The following is an 18,088-nucleotide window of genomic DNA, read 5'->3' on the forward strand; positions in this document are numbered from 1 at the left end:
ATTCTCCCCCGGAAGAACATTTTGAGAAATGACCCCTTAAATTATGACTTCTGGTGATTTGGGGGGGGGTGATCAAATAATCACACTCAGATAATTCTCAGATAAGTGTGTGTGTGTGTGTGTGTGTGTGTGTGTGTGTGTGTGTGTGTGTGTGTGTGTGTGTGTGTGTGTGTGTGTGTGTGTGTGTGTGTGTGTGTGTGTGTGTGTGTGTGTGTGTGTGTGTGTGTGTGTGTGTGTGTGTGTGTGTGTGTGTGTGTGTGTGTGTGTGTGTGTGTGTGTGTGTGTGTGTGTGTGTCATATTTGCCAACCCTCCCGATTTTCGCGGGAGACTCCCGATTTCATTGCCCTCTCCCGGTTTCCTCCCGGGGTCATATTTCTCCCGATTTCTGACAAAATCAGATTTACTCAGGACTGTTTCCACTCGGACTTTAATAAAGCTACACCATTGTTTGGTTTCCATGGTATCTTAGCAGAAAGACATGGGGTGCATCTCACTTTGGTTAAATGGATTCCTTGCGTCCCTCAATTGCGTTGGTTCCCTGCGACTAGTCCCTCCCACCAAGGAAGCATGGAGAGACGCAAGGAAACCACGAGAAGCAGGGAAATTAGTTTTAAGAGCAATGTGACGTCGTTTCCTCCGGAGCATCACGTGAAGCGATGTCCGTTTGTGATGACGCCGCACAGCTGATTGTCTGACAGCAGCCAGATCAGTGCATGCATCGTCCAATCAGTGAGCGATACACAGTAAGGGGGCGGGGCGAGTGTATGAGGATTCCACCAGAGGATGGTCTGGTAGTTCCTCGATTATCGCTCCTCCGTTATCAATCCTCGATCCTCGCTCCTCCGGCAAAAATAAGGCCACTGGGACGCTACTCAAGATGGAGCAGACAAATCAACTTCCGGTGATACCGAGCCCGAGGAGCGAGGAAATGAAAAATAACCGAAGTGAGTGACCCATGGACTTCACGCTGGCTAGCACATGAGACGAAACGAACTGGCAACAAGACAAGGGAGACAGAATCTATATATAGGCAGGCTAAGGGGGAACAGGTGCAGATAATTAGGGCGGGGTCGACAATCACAGTGGAGGGAAAACACACAAAGGGAGCTAGTGAGGTAATCTGCAACAAGAAGGAAAGGTTACTACAAATAAAACAGGATACAAGACTGAACTAAATAAATTAACTTAACAGATTTTACGAGACACAACTAGAGACGTCCCGATCCGATCACGTAATCGGGGATTGGAGCCGATCAAGTGATTTTCGAAAGATCGGAATCGGGAGAAAAAAATCGGTGATTTTTTATTAATTTTTTTAATACTTCTTTTTTCTTTTGTATTCAATGTTACAAAACAAAAATGACCATGTTCAAGTCTTAAAGTCATCCTGAGGCCTTAGTTTTGGTTTCAAATTACACAACATCATGTATGTGTTGCTTCTTTGGGGCTTGTTTTCATAGACCTGGTTGCTTATTTCTCTCAAATCTGGCAACAGAGTGGGCGCAGTGTCTAACTGTAGCAGTAAGCTAACGAGTACTGAAAGCTTTATTTTGTTTTGATCCAATGCTGCACAACTGAACTGATCCAATGCTGCTGTGAAAGAAAGAAGCTATATCCATGTTGGATAGAATATCTAATTTAAATAAAAAGATAACCTTAAGGGACAACTTGAATGCTTTTTTTCTTTTTTTTCTCTTAATGCATTGCATAAAGATCGGATCGGGAAAAATCGGTATCGGCAAATTGTCAAAATCAAATGACCGGAATCGGATCGGGAGCAAAAAAAGGTGATCGGGACATCCCTAGACACTTTTCTCTTTTGTGCAGGTTTAGAATCAACAAAAGCTGTGCACTCCTTTTGTGAATTTGCCCAAAAGGCAGCAAAAAAAAGGACCTTTATTTCTTGTAGGCGTTGTAAGTAAGGGCAACAGGTGTCGTGTGTTTGAGGTGTAAACTGTCCAGAGCTTTGTGTGACTCACCTGTGTGATGAACAGGTGTGATGGAGTCACAGTTCTTCTTTTAAACCTGCGGAAAGTTCAACCTTCGACCTGCAGCTTTTACCGACCACACACAGTTTTATCTTCGTATTGATCGCTCTTTACTTTCAGATGTGGCGAGTGTTTATTGATTTTAGAGCTGGAGCAACACAAGTGATTTTTCCATTCAGGCTCCTCTTCAGGACAAACAGCAACTTCCTGTTGAGTCACAAAAGGAGTGGGCTCTTATTCTGTAAATCTCTGCAGCCATAACAATAGAAACCATAAAAGGCATTATTTATAAAAACACTTTTAATTGCCACATTCCATAGTGCTTCAAAACATTGATCGAGGACAGTGTTTCTCACACTTTTTCATACCAAGGACCACCAATAAAAAAACACTCGCGGACCACTTCACTCCACAAATATCCAAAATCACATCGTTTTTCTAGAACAGATTACAAAGCGCCTGAAAATGTTATATCATGCACTTGAAAGTTAAACTTAACCTCGCTCCATTTCGGAGATGTTCCCGCGAGAGTGCGGAAAATGTAAATGTATTTATTTCAAATGAGAAATTTTACCAATATACTCACGGACCACACTTTGAGAAGCACTGATCTAAGATGAAAGCAATTAGACTTCACTGAAATAATATATTTTTTGTTTATATATAGGAAGCTTAATTTGTGTGTGTGTGTGTGTGTGTGTGTGTGTGTGTGTGTGTGTGTGTGTGTGTGTGTGTGTGTGTGTGTGTGTGTGTGTGTGTGTGTGTGTGTGTGTGTGTGTGTGTGTGTGTGTGTGTGTGTGTGTGTGTGTGTGTGTGTGTGTGTGTGTGTGTGTGTGTGTGTGTGTGTGTGTGTGTGTGTGTGTGTTTCAGGAGTCGCAGTCTGAGGACCCCGGCCAACATGTTCATCATTAACTTGGCGATCACCGACCTGCTGATGTGCGTCACTCAGGCGCCCGTCTTCTTCACCACCAGCATGCACAAGAGGTGGATCTTCGGAGAGAAATGTGCGCACACACACACACACACACACACACACACACACACACACACACACACACACACACACACACACACACACACACACGCACACACATACACACACACACACACTCGGGTTCTCTCTGGTGTGATCCAGTGTAAACAGTGGATCCAGAGAGAGACGCTCTGAGGTCAGTTTAATATGAAGGACCTAATTTAATCAAAGTGAGAAATTCGCTCCTCAAAATATTGAGTTTCTAATTAAATTATCCCCCGACCTGTGTGCTTTAAAGGGTCAGTTCACACGTTTCATAAAAACATTTTTTTTTTCCTTTCTCTGTTCTAGCCGACGGTTTGTCTTTCACTTTATTTCTTAGCTTTCGCTTCACAAATAAAAGCATCAAACATTGAAGTTTAGCAGAAAAACATCATATAAAAAAGGAAAAAAAGGAAAACTCCATTTCTCCTTTTAACCATTTCCACTCCTTTTGTTCCTTACCTTTCACAATGAAAGCCCTATAAGGTTACCGGAGGCGGAAGAGTTCCACTCTTCGTTTTCCGAATGCCAGGAAGTATTCTTGCCTCGCTTCTGAAGCAAGTGACTCGGAGGACATGTGCTACCAAGCAAGCGTACTCGACATTGAGAAACACCCAGACTGCGTGATATACAAACTTCAGCTCTCTGAAGCAGAAAGAAACTATTTAAGCATTGTGGCTGGCAACCTTAAAGTACTGCTGCTACCACATTCCATGCATCAGTAATTATAATCCAAGATTATATTAATAATATACAACATCATAACGCTGACAGGCAACTTATGTATCATCATGTACATCTGTATCTTCTGACTTGTATTGTAGTATAGCTAATTGTATCCTCATTCTAATGTTGTGCTGTCTAATGGCTGTAGTATGAAGGTACGAAATAAAGTTTTGTATTTTGCAGTAGCCGTAAAAAGTGGTTTATTATCAAATGTAGAACTGTACAATTTAAACAATCGACTACAATACAATAAGATAAAAATAGTAAGTAGCCTTATACAATAAAAAAAAGAAATAGCCACATCGTCCAGAGTCCTGTCAAATTACGTGGCAACTGGGTTAGTCTTCGGTTTCTTCATTCCAGATCACCATGATGTAAAATAAATGATTGCGTCCAGGTGAGATGAAAATGAAAGATAGTAGCCGTCTGTGTGTGCCTTCTTCACTTCCGTTTCGCTTCTCATGCATTGATTCACTAAGCTGAACAGCTGAGTAGGAAGGTGTCGACACGGCCGAAAAGACACGACGGGGCGGGACACACCAATCTGAGTAGGACGCTCATCGACGGCCAGACATCTATTGACGGCCGAAATCGGCTTGGTGTGTCCGGGCCTTAAGAAACAGATCTCAGAAGTCCTGACGGATGATGATGATGATGATGATGATGATGATGATGATGATGATGATGATGATGATGATGATGATGATGATGATGATGATGATGTTGATGATGATGATGATGATGATGATGATTCATGTGTGTGTCTTCATGTGTGTGTCTTCATGTGTGTGTCTTTATCTGTGTGTCTCCATGTGTGTGTCTTCATCTGAGTGTGTCTCCATGTTTGTGTCTCCATGTGTGTGTCTTTATCTGTGTGTCTCCATGTGTGTGTCTCCATGTGTGTGTCTCCATGTGTGTGTCTTTATCTGTGTGTCTCCATGTGTGTGTCTCCATGTGTGTGTCTCCATGTGTGTGTCTTTATCTGTGTGTCTCCATGTGTGTGTGTCTCCATGTGTGTGTCTTTATCTGTGTGTCTCCATGTGTGTGTCTTTATCTGTGTGTCTCCATGTGTGTGTCTCCATGTGTGTGTCTCCATGTGTGTGTCTTTATCTGTGTGTCTCCATGTGTGTGTGTCTCCATGTGTGTGTGTCTCCATGTGTGTGTCTTTATCTGTGTGTCTCCATGTGTGTGTCTTTATCTGTGTGTCTCCATGTGTGTGTCTCCATGTGTGTGTCTTTATCTGTGTGTCTCCATGTGTGTGTGTCTCCATGTGTGTGTCTCCATGTGTGTGTCTTTATCTGTGTGTCTCCATGTGTGTGTGTCTCCATGTGTGTGTCTCCATGTGTGTATCTTTATCTGTGTGTCTCCATGTGTGTGTCTCCATGTGTGTGTCTTTATGTGTGTGTCTCCATGTGTGTGTGTCTCCATGTGTGTATCTCCATGTGTGTGTCTCTATGTGTGTGTGTCTCCATGTGTGTGTCTCCATGTGTGTGTCTCCATGTGTGTATCTCCATGTGTGTATCTCCATGTGTGTGTCTCCATGTGTGTGTCTCCATGTGTGTGTCTCCATGTGTGTGTGTCTCCATGTGTGTATCTCCATGTGTGTATCTCCATGTGTGTGTCTTTATCTGTGTGTCTCCATGTGTGTGTCTCCATGTGTGTGTCTCCATGTGTGTGTGTCTCCATGTGTGTGTCTCCATGTGTGTGTCTCCATGTGTGTGTGTCTCCATGTGTGTGTCTCCATGTGTGTGTGTCTCCATGTGTGTGTCTCCATGTGTGTGTCTCCATGTGTGTGTCTCCATGTGTGTGTCTCCATGTGTGTGTGTCTCCATGTGTGTGTCTCCATGTGTGTGTCTTCAGGCTGCGAGCTGTATGCGTTCTGTGGCGCTCTCTTCGGGATCTGCTCCATGATCACGCTGACGGTGATCGCCGTCGACCGATACTTCGTCATCACGCGACCTCTGACCTCCATCGGGGTGCTGTCACGAAGACGAGCGTTCTTCATCCTCCTGGGCGCCTGGACTTACTCGCTGGCCTGGAGCCTGCCGCCATTCTTCGGCTGGAGTGAGGACACACACACAAGCACACATACACACATTCTCTTTTAATATTGTAGTCATTTTCTGTCTTTTTGTGTCACTTTTAAGTTATTTTTTGTAAATTTGTACTTTTTTTGTCATTTTCTGTCATTTTTTGAGTTTTTGTCATGTTGTATTTCTTTTTGTGTCTTTGTAGACTTTTTCTGTTTCCTTGTATTCATTTTTATTTATTTTTGTAGTAATTTGGTGTCTCTTTAGGCGCTTTCACACCGGAGTACTTTTACCCGTACATTTCCCGTTTAGTTCCGTTAGTGCGGAATTTTGCGTTCACACCAAAAAGAGAACTTAGTTCAGAGTACTTTTACCCCCATTTTTTGTTCCTGCTAGAGAGGTGGGACTACCCTGGGGGGAAAAAAGTACCAATTTCGATTGGCTGGGCGAATTGCAAACCACGCCCCGTAAAACTCTGAAAAGTTTTGTGAAGCCGCCATTTTATTTGCTGGCATTAGCATTATTAGCATTAGCATTAGCCCAGCGCACCAACGGAGAGAGACTAACTTATGGCAACACAAACAAAAACATGGGAGCGGTGGAGATGAGGAGGTGTCGGTGTTCTGGCGATTTACTTGGAAGGCTTCAGTAGAAACTGCTGGGAGTCCCAGCAGCTTCTACTGAAGCCAGTCCCCAACTCCGGGGACTTCGGGTGGCAGTATACGCCGTGAAGTGGTTTGCGGCCTGCCAGTAAACGGCTTCATTTGCGTAATCTTCCCTCAGGGAACTTATTCCGGTGTGAACGCGATCTGTACTTAGTTCCATGGGGGTACTAAGTGCTGGGAACTAAGTACGGCAAAGTACTTTTGTCTCAATAGCCGCTTTCACACCAAGTACTTTGCCATACTTAGTCCCGCCGAACTCTTTAGTCCCGGAACTGTCCTAGTAGATCGCGTTCACACCTGAATAAGTCCCTCAGGGAGGATTACGCAAATGAAGCCGTTGACGTCACTTCTATAATAAAAAGCAATGTTAATTTTGTTCACAATTTGTTTAGTTAATTTAATAATATATGTATTTGAATCAATTATTCATCTTTATTGTCTTCATTGTTAGTTTCCACATGCCTAAAACAACCTCAAGCTAAATCTAAAAGTTGATGGCTAAATAAGAGCGTTTGAGAAATTGTGCAAGCCATAATAGTCTGAATAATCGATTACCAAATGAGTCGTTTGTTGCAGCCCTAGTTTCTGGTTGTCATTTTTTGTCTCTATTAACTCATTTTGTGTCTTTGTGTCATTCACTAGTAGTTTTGTATATCTCTGCGTGTCTTTGTAGTCATTTTGTGTTGTTTTTTTTGTCGTTGATCGTCTGTGTGTGTCTCTTTGGAGTCATGTTGTATCTTTTTGTGTCATCTTGCAGTAATTTAGTTTTTTTCTTTTACGGCATTTGTTTTTTTTGTACTCCTTTTTTTTCTCTTTTGTGTCCCTTTGGAGTCATTTTGTGTCTCTATTAACTCACTTTCTGTCCCTTTGGAGTCATTTTATTGTCTTTTCCTGGTTGGTTCATGTCTCTTTGAATAATATTTTGCAGGTGAAGGCCTCTGACCTTTTATTAAACCATCCATGTTGAAGATTTAATCGGCTGCACATAAATCTGCTCTGTTCTTCAAAGATTTCTCTATCTGTTCACTTTGCCTCCAAATCCCATTGATTATGAGTTCAGTTTCAGTTCAAGTTCAAACAAACATGTTGGCCGGGGTCCTCAGACTGCGACTCCTGAACACACACACACACACACACACACACACACACACACACACACACACACACACACACACACACACACACACACACACACACACACACACACACACACACACACACACACACACACACACACACACCTGGTTCTCATTTTCCTCATCAGACTGTGTCTTTGTGTAAATTATAGTGTAAGGAAACAGGAAATCTCCCATAAGTCTCCCTCTGTGTGAGAAAATACTTTCCAGGTGTAAAAATGTGTCTGCTGTCAGAACCGAGAGATGATTTACTTACATTTACTACTTTGAATATCAGATAATATCAGATTGTCTCTCTCTGTTTTGACTAAAATGAGAATTGTCTTCCATTCCCTGCGAAAACACAACTCAGAGAATAGCCTTTTTTTATCGTAAATGTTTGAGTTTTTCCTAACTTTACCACTTAACTCTAGGAGAACACACAAGTTGTTTCACACAACAAATATGTGGCTGTAATCTCCCAACATTTTTCAGTGTTTTTCACAAAAATAGTGACATTTGTTTCTTGTAAATGTGTAAGTACACCACTTCCTTATAGTGGTTTGTTCACAGAATTGTACCCCACCCTCCCTCAGCGCCATATACATGTCAGAGAATATTAAATATATGTTACATCATATTTTTATTTTTGCAAAATTACTCTTGAATCTAAGAAAACACCCAATTTCATTCCAAGAAATGTGTGACTATACATTTACAACTTATGACTTTGTTTAAGGAATATATAATTCTTTCTTTAAAATTGAGACTTTCATCTTGGAAAACTGAAAAAATGTCTCCATTGAATTACAGTATTGAAGAAGCACAAGGTGGTGCAACGTTACAATATGATATAATCAAACAACCATTATGTAATGTAGCCTCAGATAAAGCAGCTGAACGTTTATCTCTCGATGTGTTGTTGGCGTTTAGGTGCGTACGTCCCTGAGGGTCTGCTGACGTCCTGCAGCTGGGACTACATGACCTTCACCCCGTCTGTGCGAGCGTACACCATGCTGCTCTTCATCTTCGTCTTCTTCCTACCACTCTTCATCATCATCTACTGTTACTTCTTCATCTTTCGCGCCATTCGCAGCACCACCCAGTGAGTCTGAGTGTTTGATTCACATTGATATTTGTTTCTGTCTGTGTTCAAGGCTTAAAGTAACTGTGTGTGTGTGTGTGTGTGTGTGTGTGTGTGTGTGTGTGTGTGTGTGTGTGTGTGTGTGTGTGTGTGTGTGTGTGTGTGTGTGTGTGTGTGTGTGTGTGTGTGTGTGTGTGTGTGTGTGTGTGTGTGTGTGTGTGTGTGTGTGTGTGTGTGTGTGTGTGTGTGTGTGTGTGTGTGTGTGTGTGTGTGTGTGTGTGTGTGTGTGTGTGTGTGTGTGTGTGTGTGTGTGTGTGTGTGTGTGTGTGTGTGTGTGTGTGTGTGTGTGTGTGTGTGTGTGTGTGTGTGTGTGTGTCAGGGCTGTGGGGAAGATGTCTGGCAGCATCCACAGTCACGGCAGCACTCGGGACTCGACGAAGAAGTTCCAGCGTGTGCAGAGCGAGTGGAAGTTGGCGAAGATCGCTCTGATCGTCATCCTGCTGTATGTCGTGTCCTGGTCCCCCTACTCCGCCGTTGCTCTCACCGCCTTCGCAGGGTACACACACACACACACACACACACACACACACACACACACACACACACACACACACACACACACACACACACACACACACACACACACACATACAAACACCTCATGCAGGAGCCACAATTCATTCTTAAAGGTAGGGTAGGTAAGAATGGAGAAACCAGCTCGAGTGCGCTAGAATTTGAAAGTACGCAGCCGACAAAAATCTGCCCCTTCCTTCATACTTCCTCACAGAGCCCCTCCTCCAACACACACAAACGCGCACATGACCAATGAGGGCACGAGATAAGTTTGTGCACAGATGGAAGGCTGACAGGCAGGTAGGCCATCCAGTTACTTTAGCCGGGCCGGCTCAGATGATTGGTTGTGCTTTTTACAGCGCCACGGCTTCCACAGATGACATTTTTTTATGTATTTATTGTCAAAGCATTTAATATATTCATTGCTATCTGGATGTTAAGAGCATTTGGAAGTTATTATTATTTCCCGCTGCAGGTACGCAGACATGTTGACTCCCTACATGAACTCTGTGCCCGCCGTCATCGCCAAGGCCTCCGCCATCCACAACCCCATCATCTACGCCATCACACACCCCAAATACAGGTAACACACACACACACACACACACACACACACACACACACACACACACACACACACACACACAGTAAACAATGCCTCCTTTCAGGTCAAAAGGCTTTTAGAAGATGGTCATCTACGTCCACTAATTCATAGAAAAGGAAATACATGAAAGTTGAATCTGGATTTGACCTTTCTGTTGACCTGCATGCTAACACGCTGCAGCTCATTGATTCGCTCCAACACCTCAGAACAACCGCTGCTCAATTAACCTGAGTGTTAACTGGACTGGAAACAATTAATCACACACACACACACACACACACACACACACACACACACACACACACACACACACACACACACACACACACACACACACACACACACACGCACACACTCGGTGAGAGTTTAAAGCTGCAGGATAGAAACAAAAAAGCTTATATAACTGTAGGTCGCATTCATCAAATATTGACTGTAGATGGCTGTTCTATTTAATAAAAGGAAAATATGAAGGCCATCCCTCACATTGGCAGATTCAAACATTACAAGGCTGTCAATGCCTTTTATTTATGTCGTAATGAATGCATATTCGTAGCTTGTTGAAATGAATTTTCCTTTATTATTCACCAATTTCTGACAAACAGACAACAGGCATTAGACATGTGTGCAAACAAAAAGGCAAGAAGAGATGTGTGATTTACAAAACATTAAAAAGACACAGCTAATGAGACCCAAGAACAACAACATCCATCTACATTTTCATAACAATATTCCTACAAAATAGGAAAAGGAAACACTCAAGATGCTATTTAAACAGGTGTGTCCTACTTGTCCTGTTGAATTTATTTGGAGTTAAAGTTATAGTTATTATGGAGACTTTTTATTATTATATTCATATAAGTCCTGTAAAAGCAGGTGTGTCCTAGTTGCCCAGTGTGGAATGACATTGCTGCATTGATTTGCAGTTAATATTTAATAATATATGTTATTTGTATTACTTACTATACAGAGGTGATAAGATAAGATGGACCTTTATTAATCCCCGTGGGGAAATTCAGTAGATTAACAGCAAAAGGCTAAGAATGAAAAACAGGACGGTACAGATTCACACAGATTTGAGATGAATACAATTAAAGATAAAATCAAAGATACAAATAAAATTAGATACAGGTAAGTAACTTTAAAATAAGAAATTAATTAAAATGAACATATATACATATTTGGATACTGAATGACGCTTTCTTTCTTGGCTTACTCTGTGCACTAGCTATCATTGTCTTCATATCATATCGACCAAATACATGTGTGTCATCTGCACAGAAAACATTTTTTCTTGCTCTGTGCAGGATAGCGTTAGCGAAGTACATCCCGGGTTTCGGCACTCTGCTCTGTGTCCATCCTCGAGACCTCCGCTCCGCCAGCAGCAGCTTCGTGTCGACGCGCCGCTCCACCGTCACCAGCCAGACCTCCGACATCAGCAGCCACAGAGCGTCACAGAGCTACCGCAAGACCCGCCTCTCCTCCGTCTCCGACAGCGAATCGGTGAGCTAGGATCCACACGAGCCATGACGTCATAGCATTATTAGAGCTTCCAACAGAGAGCTGCAGGAATGAGTCCTAAAACCAAGGAATTAGTCAGGATTATCAGCACTTCCTGTTCCCCTTCTATTCCTGAAGGGTAGTAACTATAGTAACGCAGTGTAGGCGGAGCCGTGACGTCATCTTCAATGCGAACCACAAAACCAACATCAGCCGTTAGCTGTTAGCCCTCAGAGCTCACAGCTCCTCATATCTGTTCAGAAACTAGACACAAGTTAAACAAGTACAAACCACAGACTGTCTGTGTCATGGAGAATACAGTCGCTGGTTTATTTATGTCTGTAGGCCGTTGTTGTGAGTGTGGACGGTCGGAGCATATACTGCGTTAGCTTAGCCAAGCTCCATTAGAAAACACGCATTTTAAAAGGTGTTTCTCCTGCCGTTTGTCTGCAGACTTGTCAAAGCATTAATTCATGGTTTTTACTAACCGGTATCAGTATGTTGTTACTTCGGCATCATTTAGAAACGTGTTATAATTAAATCACGGTCAAATATGTTCATCTTGTTGTAGTTGTGGCCCCCTTGCAAGCGATTCTCTCTCTAGTTCAGCATACTCAGCCCGGTTGTTGGCCCGAAAAGAACCTGAATTTTGGAGAGCCAGAAAAACTGTGAAAAAGTACCCGCTAGCCGGAACTACCCCTAGTGGAAACGCAACCAAAAACGGGCTGGGTTTGGCACGGCACGCTTAAACCGTGCTACGCGCTGCAGTGGAAATGCGCCATTAGTGAAGTGAAGTCATGTGACTGTGCTGTAGCCTAACATTTGCATTTCACTTCAAAAATGCTGAAGTCGTGTTAATATGTGGAAATTATCCTAACGTGTAAGTATCATATAGACTTTATTTTGTATTTTTGTATTTGATCATTGTGGGAGGAGCTCAGGTCAGAAGAATGTCATTGCCATTTATACACTGTACTGTAGCTTTGTGCATATGACAATCAAACCTTTGAATTGAATCATAAAGGTGATTGGCTTTTAGTGCAGGGAACCAGGGAGATGCTAAATGTATGGGTACAAAAACATGTCATCAATCTGGAGGACCCTCCACGTGAACACTCACATTTAGTGGAAGTATATCGGGAGATTAGGGATTGGGCGTGTTTAATAGTTTTTTCGTCCGCAGGGTCTGACAGATATCGAGGCCGATGGGTCCAGCATGGGGTCGCGACCCGCCAGCCGCCAGGTCTCCTGTGACATCAGCAGAGACACCGCTGAGCTCCCAGAGTTCAAACCCTCCGCCAGCTTCAAGTCCAACATCAAGAGCCACGACTCGGGGATATTCGAAAAGGTAATGCTTCTTCTAGTTACTTTAAATGTGGTTGTTGATTAGTTGCGTCAAAGGAAGGCTTGTATTGAGAACAGACACAAGGTTTTACTTGTAATCTGATGGAAGACTTTAACTGTGAAGAACCAAAACAGTGTTTTAACTGTAATGCAATAACATTTTTATTGTCTGCAGCAAGAAGACTTTTACTATGAAGGATCGTTTTTTCTTGATATTGCCAGGTTTTGAGGCAGCAGATATAAAACATATTTGTGTTAGCCTGTAATGCTAATTAGTTGCCGGCCAGAAAAATGTAGGTGTGCTCCAAAACCGTTGAATGTGAAGGAATTAAATCTACAAAATGTGAATTTGAAGAAAATGTTAAGCTCTGTGATTGGATGTTTGTTGGTGAAATGCACCATGGGAGACGTAGTTTACTTGTTTTGATGTCCTCAGTTTAAAGCAATGTAAACAAATATTATAAGATTCAAAGGACTGCAATTTTATTATGTGCTTATTCTATTCTAGATTAATAGTTTGGTGTATAAAATGTCAGGAAAATGTCTTGTTTTGTCAGTCCAAAACCAAATGATGTTAATTTAAATATGATATCAACTGAGAAAAGCAGCACATCTCCATATTAGAGAGGCTTAAAAGAACATTTACCTACATTATTGTTGTATAATTAGTGGTTTGGTCCATAAAATGCATAAAAAGAGTGAAAAATATCCATCCCATGTCTTTAAATATCTTGTTTTATCACAAAGGTAAAACTGAGAAAAGCAGAAATCTCCTTATTTGAGGTTCTGAAAACAGCATTTTCTGGCATTTTTTGCATTAACAAATACTGGTTTGTCAGTGTTTAAAATATTTGGCAATCATTTTTCTCCCAATTGCAACTCCAATGATATTTGACAGTGGCAGAACTAAACATTTGAACTTGTCTAAACAGATAGAATTTGCACATTGAAGCTTTAGTTCTGGTCGACCTTCAGACAGATTACACAACAGGACGTTTAAAGACTTGTTCCAGAAATCTCTTCATGTAGATTAATACTGTTTCACTCAGTGTCACCTGAGGGGGTTTCTGGGTCGTTCCAGGGGTCAGTTTGTGTCTGAAAGCAGAAGATCTTCTTTTCATAACACCAGTGTTCATGTTAATCTGCTGCTCTGTAATCAGCTTGATGTGCTTTTTCATCTCTGACCAGAAAATCCCTCTGATCTTAATCATTGACTTTTTTTCAAATTCTGGGTAATTCATTAGAGTTTGATGCATTGTCCTGATACATTTGATTACAATGTAATTAAGGAATATTAAAGTCTTAGTGTGACAAAAAGGAAGATTTTCATCATTGCTGCAGGTCGCAGGTTAATAATAATAATAATAATAATGATAATAATTTGTTGTCTTTTCTTACAGACGTCCTGTGATCCTGATATTTCCACGGCAGGAGTCAGTGAAAGCAGGAGTGTCCCAAATGTGAGTCTGATTAATTAATCAGGACAGACACAAGTGGTTATCAAATATGTAAAAAATACTTAAGAACATATTTTTCTCAATAATTAAAACAATTCTGAAATTAATTAATTAATAAATGTAAACAAATTATATTTAGTATACAGTATATATTTCTCAATTGTTTTTACTTAATTATTCTGTTATTTATTTATTTAAAACTAATGCCAATAAGGTCAGGTGAACATTTTTGCAGATGTAAAACCATAGACTGTATATATAAATGGACGTAGTGTCCGTGACGGCACCCATAGGTTTCTGCAGAGTTGCTGAGAAGCCCTTAGTAGGCGGAGTAGGCCGCTGCCGTCTCGACAGTGAAGACAGAGGGTGTTTCTCAATGTTGATAAAAGCTGCTCCAGAGCCACTATTTCAAGCATACTACCTCATCGAGTCCCGCTAAAGGACTGTTCCAATGCCCAGCATACTTGGAATTCTACCGAGCCCGGCGTACTTCGTAGCGAGAAATTTCGAGGCTGCACATGTGTAGACTCCGCGGTCTTAAAATCCCCAGAATGCTTTGCGCACGGACCAATTTCCCCAAATCTGTGGCGGAAAATGTAAGGCGGGGCCTCTCATATGACGCACACCTGCACACTTGCTCACCTGTTCCACTCTTCGTTTTCCGAATGCCAGGATTAACTCTTGCCTCGCTTCTGAAGCAAGTGACTCGGAAGACATGTGCTACCAAGCAAGCGTACTCGACATTGAGGAACACCCAGAGTCTAACTCCCGCCTGATCCAAATAAGGGCAAAGAGGCGGAGCCGTGGCGGCATAAGATAAGTCCGATATTTAAATGAAGAATACTCCACCAGGCACCAACACAACAAACACGTCCGGGTTCAAGTTCCCCGGATCAGCCACGCAGCTGAGCCCCTGTAGCATCCTGGAGCTAACAGAGCTAACGGAGCTAGCAGAGGGACAGAAAACTAGAAGCAGCAGTCACCGCAGAGACCTGTCCATCAATGTGGCCACGCCCTAATTTATGCAAAAACGTTAAGACCTAATATAACTCAAAGGGGTGCTTTATGAAAAAATTCACTCCCCAATCCGTTGTCATGAAGGTGGAATCTAACTATATCCAGAATAATTTGTATAGCATCCAGGGGTAGAAACACGTTTATTTCTGCTGTAAAGTTGGTGTTATGAAGTCAGACACTTAGGAGATAGGACCCAATTGCACGACCCGGGAGACAGAGGTAAAGTATTTGTAAGATACTTTATTTTTTCAAGAACAGCAAAAAATTATCAATAAAAAAAAGGTCTCTACAAAAATGGAGAACAAAATGAAAACGCTCATGCAGTGAGAATCAAAACTTTCTCAAGAGCACATAGAGAGCATAGACCTGACTGTGGCAAAAGACAAGCGCAAGGATCTGACCATGGCAATAGACAAAACGAACACAGACCTGAACATGACAAGAGACGAAAACGAACTGACACTGAACACTGGGAGACAGGGGAATTTAAACACGGTAACAAGACACAGGTGGGAATAATCAGGGGCGGAAGTGACGCTGATTAGCACAGGAGACACAGAAGGGGTGACAGGTGAAAATAATCAGGAAATTAGACACACCAGGGAAACTAACGACAGACAGGAAAACACAGGGAAAAAATACCAGACTATATACATGGAGGAAAACATGATAAGGAGAACAGAAAAACACCCACTACCAGACACACAAACTTAAAACCGTGACAGTTGGGCATTTTAACATGGGGGTCTATGGACATTCTTCCTTTCTGCAGCCTGCTTCTACCGGCCAATAGATGAACTGCAGTTTGTGGCACTTCCTCATGGGCTTCTCGGCTCTTCCCCAGAGTTTGCCGCTTGTGTAAAACACAACATGGTTTTTCATTAAAACACAACACTGTATTTGTTTCTCTAATAGACAGAAGTGGCGGAGGTACACGTGAGGAGAGGCACGATTGGTCGAATCCCGAGCATCGTCATCACCTCGGAGACCAGCCCCTTCCTTCCCATTGGACGAAACGGCTCCTGCAATGGCCGATCAAAGACAGCCAATCACAGCAACACAGAGGAGGGGCCTGGATAGAGCTCACGTCCAATCAGATGTTTAGAAATGTAGGCGAAATTCAACTGAAGCGCAGAAAGAAAATAATAGAAAGTGAAGACGGTTTCTCATTATTTTGAGTAGGTTTCTTAAAATAAATGTTACACTTAAATAAGTCATTATTTTAAAGATAGTAAGTCATTCATTTGTCATTTTTTACTATATAATAACTTACAGGATTTAATTTTTCCATCACAACACTAAGTCTTCATCTTTATTTTTCCTTAACTGCCGCCAATGAACTTACATACTTTCCAAACCAAAGCTAGTTCTTACCGATGAAATGACAACAGATAGTTTGAGTGTTTTCACTTAAAGCAAAACCTTGGCTTTAACCTGTTTTTAAGTCATAAACACAGGTAAGAAAACACTTTTAGATCAGACTTAAACAATGGACCAGTACAAAGTGTAGTAAATTATTGTAAGAGAAATCAAAAACATCCCCTAAAATGCTTTAATTAGTTTATTACAAAAGCTTACAAAAGGCCCTTCACACTTACATTGTGTTTTTAGACCTTACCATTAATATAATAGTTCACCCAGTCCTAAGAAAGACGTATAATCACCTCACATTCCTTACTGCCAAACTTTTTTACTTAAGGTTTAACCCAAAGAAAACCATGTTTCTGCCCCTGATTTAATTTAGATAATATTTGTAATTTTTTCCCTTTGGGGTGAGGCCGCTGAGCCCTTAACCAAAAGTGTTCTTGTGTTTCAGGCTAAGTCATAAATATGAGATGGCTGTTTTTCTACAAAAAAATTCTGTGGTTTCCTGTTTTATTCTAGACGTGTGCTTTTTCATTTATGTATCTTTCCTTCCAGCTCAGCCCTTTGTCACAGGTTTGTTTTTCAATAGGTAGATATAAAAACGTGCAATTGACCATTCATAAAAAGACAACCTATACGTAACAACCGAAAAACAGAAAAGTTATTATTGTAACATGTTACAAAACATTCTTTATCTATAAATCCTAGTTTCAGAAACATTTTACCTACTTGTTTTTAGCACAAAATTATGGAAAAACATCATTTTGAAAATATACATTTTCACTTGGAGCTAGGCTAGCACTTTCACCTGCTTGCAGCAAGCCCCCAGGAAGTGCGCCAGACTCTGTGCCGTGACGTCACCCGGCCCAAAACAACTTTTTCCCATATTATAATCATTAAGTCCTTAAAGTTGTAAAATGCACTAAAAGCCGAATCTAGATTTATTTTCTCTCTCCATTCATTCTAGTGATCCGAGAGTGGGAGCTCGGGGGGCGGGGCTTAAGGGGCAACTCAACTGCGCAAGCTTTCATAGGAAAGAACGACACCCCTCCTCCCACGCTGTATCCAGTTCTTATTATACATCCATGGTTTCCAGTCATTGTGCTAAGCTAGGCTAACCACCTGCTGGACTCTACCCTGTACTACACTCCTATGAGTTTACACCTTGAATAGTGTTTTGATGCTAACTTTTCCAAACTGTCCGACTGCATTAATCCTTCTCTCAGTGAAGCCCTGCAATCGCACTTTTCAAAAGATATTTCAAGGTTTCCTGCCATCTGTTGTGTTTTAAATGTATTTATGTTTATTTTTTCTGTCTTCTTTTTGATTTAATATTTAAAGTGTATAATTTGCTGCAAGCCAATTTAGTGGAATGTGATTGTGATGATGTTGATGTTATTGCGGGGGTTTAAAGGGAAATGATTGTTGATTGTAAAGCAGCTCTTAATAAGCTGACCTGTTGGACTGTGTGAAGTAATTTGTACATTGTCCTAAAGTATATTTGAATGTTTCTTTAAAAAAAACTTAGCATATATATAAAGTTTTCTGCTCCAGTTTTCATAAAATCGAGTTAAGTAAAGTGAACCTCGAGCCAAGTGGAGCTAAGA

The 18,088-nt window shown here is 41.5% G+C and overlaps 1 protein-coding gene across 2 annotated transcripts in view; it reads left to right on the forward strand.

Annotated features, from left to right (window-relative positions):
• LOC307044492 (melanopsin-A-like) overlaps positions 1–17,501 on the forward strand; it is a 32,934-nt gene extending 15,433 nt beyond the window's left edge. For both annotated transcript variants that reach the window (XM_079689780.1, XM_079689781.1), the window contains 9 exons: positions 2,860–2,993; positions 5,591–5,794; positions 8,474–8,645; positions 9,004–9,180; positions 9,673–9,780; positions 11,106–11,301; positions 12,482–12,646; positions 14,043–14,102; positions 16,032–17,501. In XM_079689780.1, coding sequence (XP_079545906.1) covers positions 2,860–2,993; positions 5,591–5,794; positions 8,474–8,645; positions 9,004–9,180; positions 9,673–9,780; positions 11,106–11,301; positions 12,482–12,646; positions 14,043–14,102; positions 16,032–16,196 — 1,381 coding nt within the window. In that variant the 3' untranslated portion in view covers positions 16,197–17,501. The remainder of the gene's footprint in view (positions 1–2,859; positions 2,994–5,590; positions 5,795–8,473; positions 8,646–9,003; positions 9,181–9,672; positions 9,781–11,105; positions 11,302–12,481; positions 12,647–14,042; positions 14,103–16,031) is intronic.
• Positions 17,502–18,088: the final 587 nt, after the last annotated feature.

This window comes from Notothenia rossii, assembly GCF_949606895.1.
Source record: "Notothenia rossii genome assembly, chromosome: 6".
NCBI lineage: Eukaryota > Metazoa > Chordata > Actinopteri > Perciformes > Nototheniidae > Notothenia > Notothenia rossii.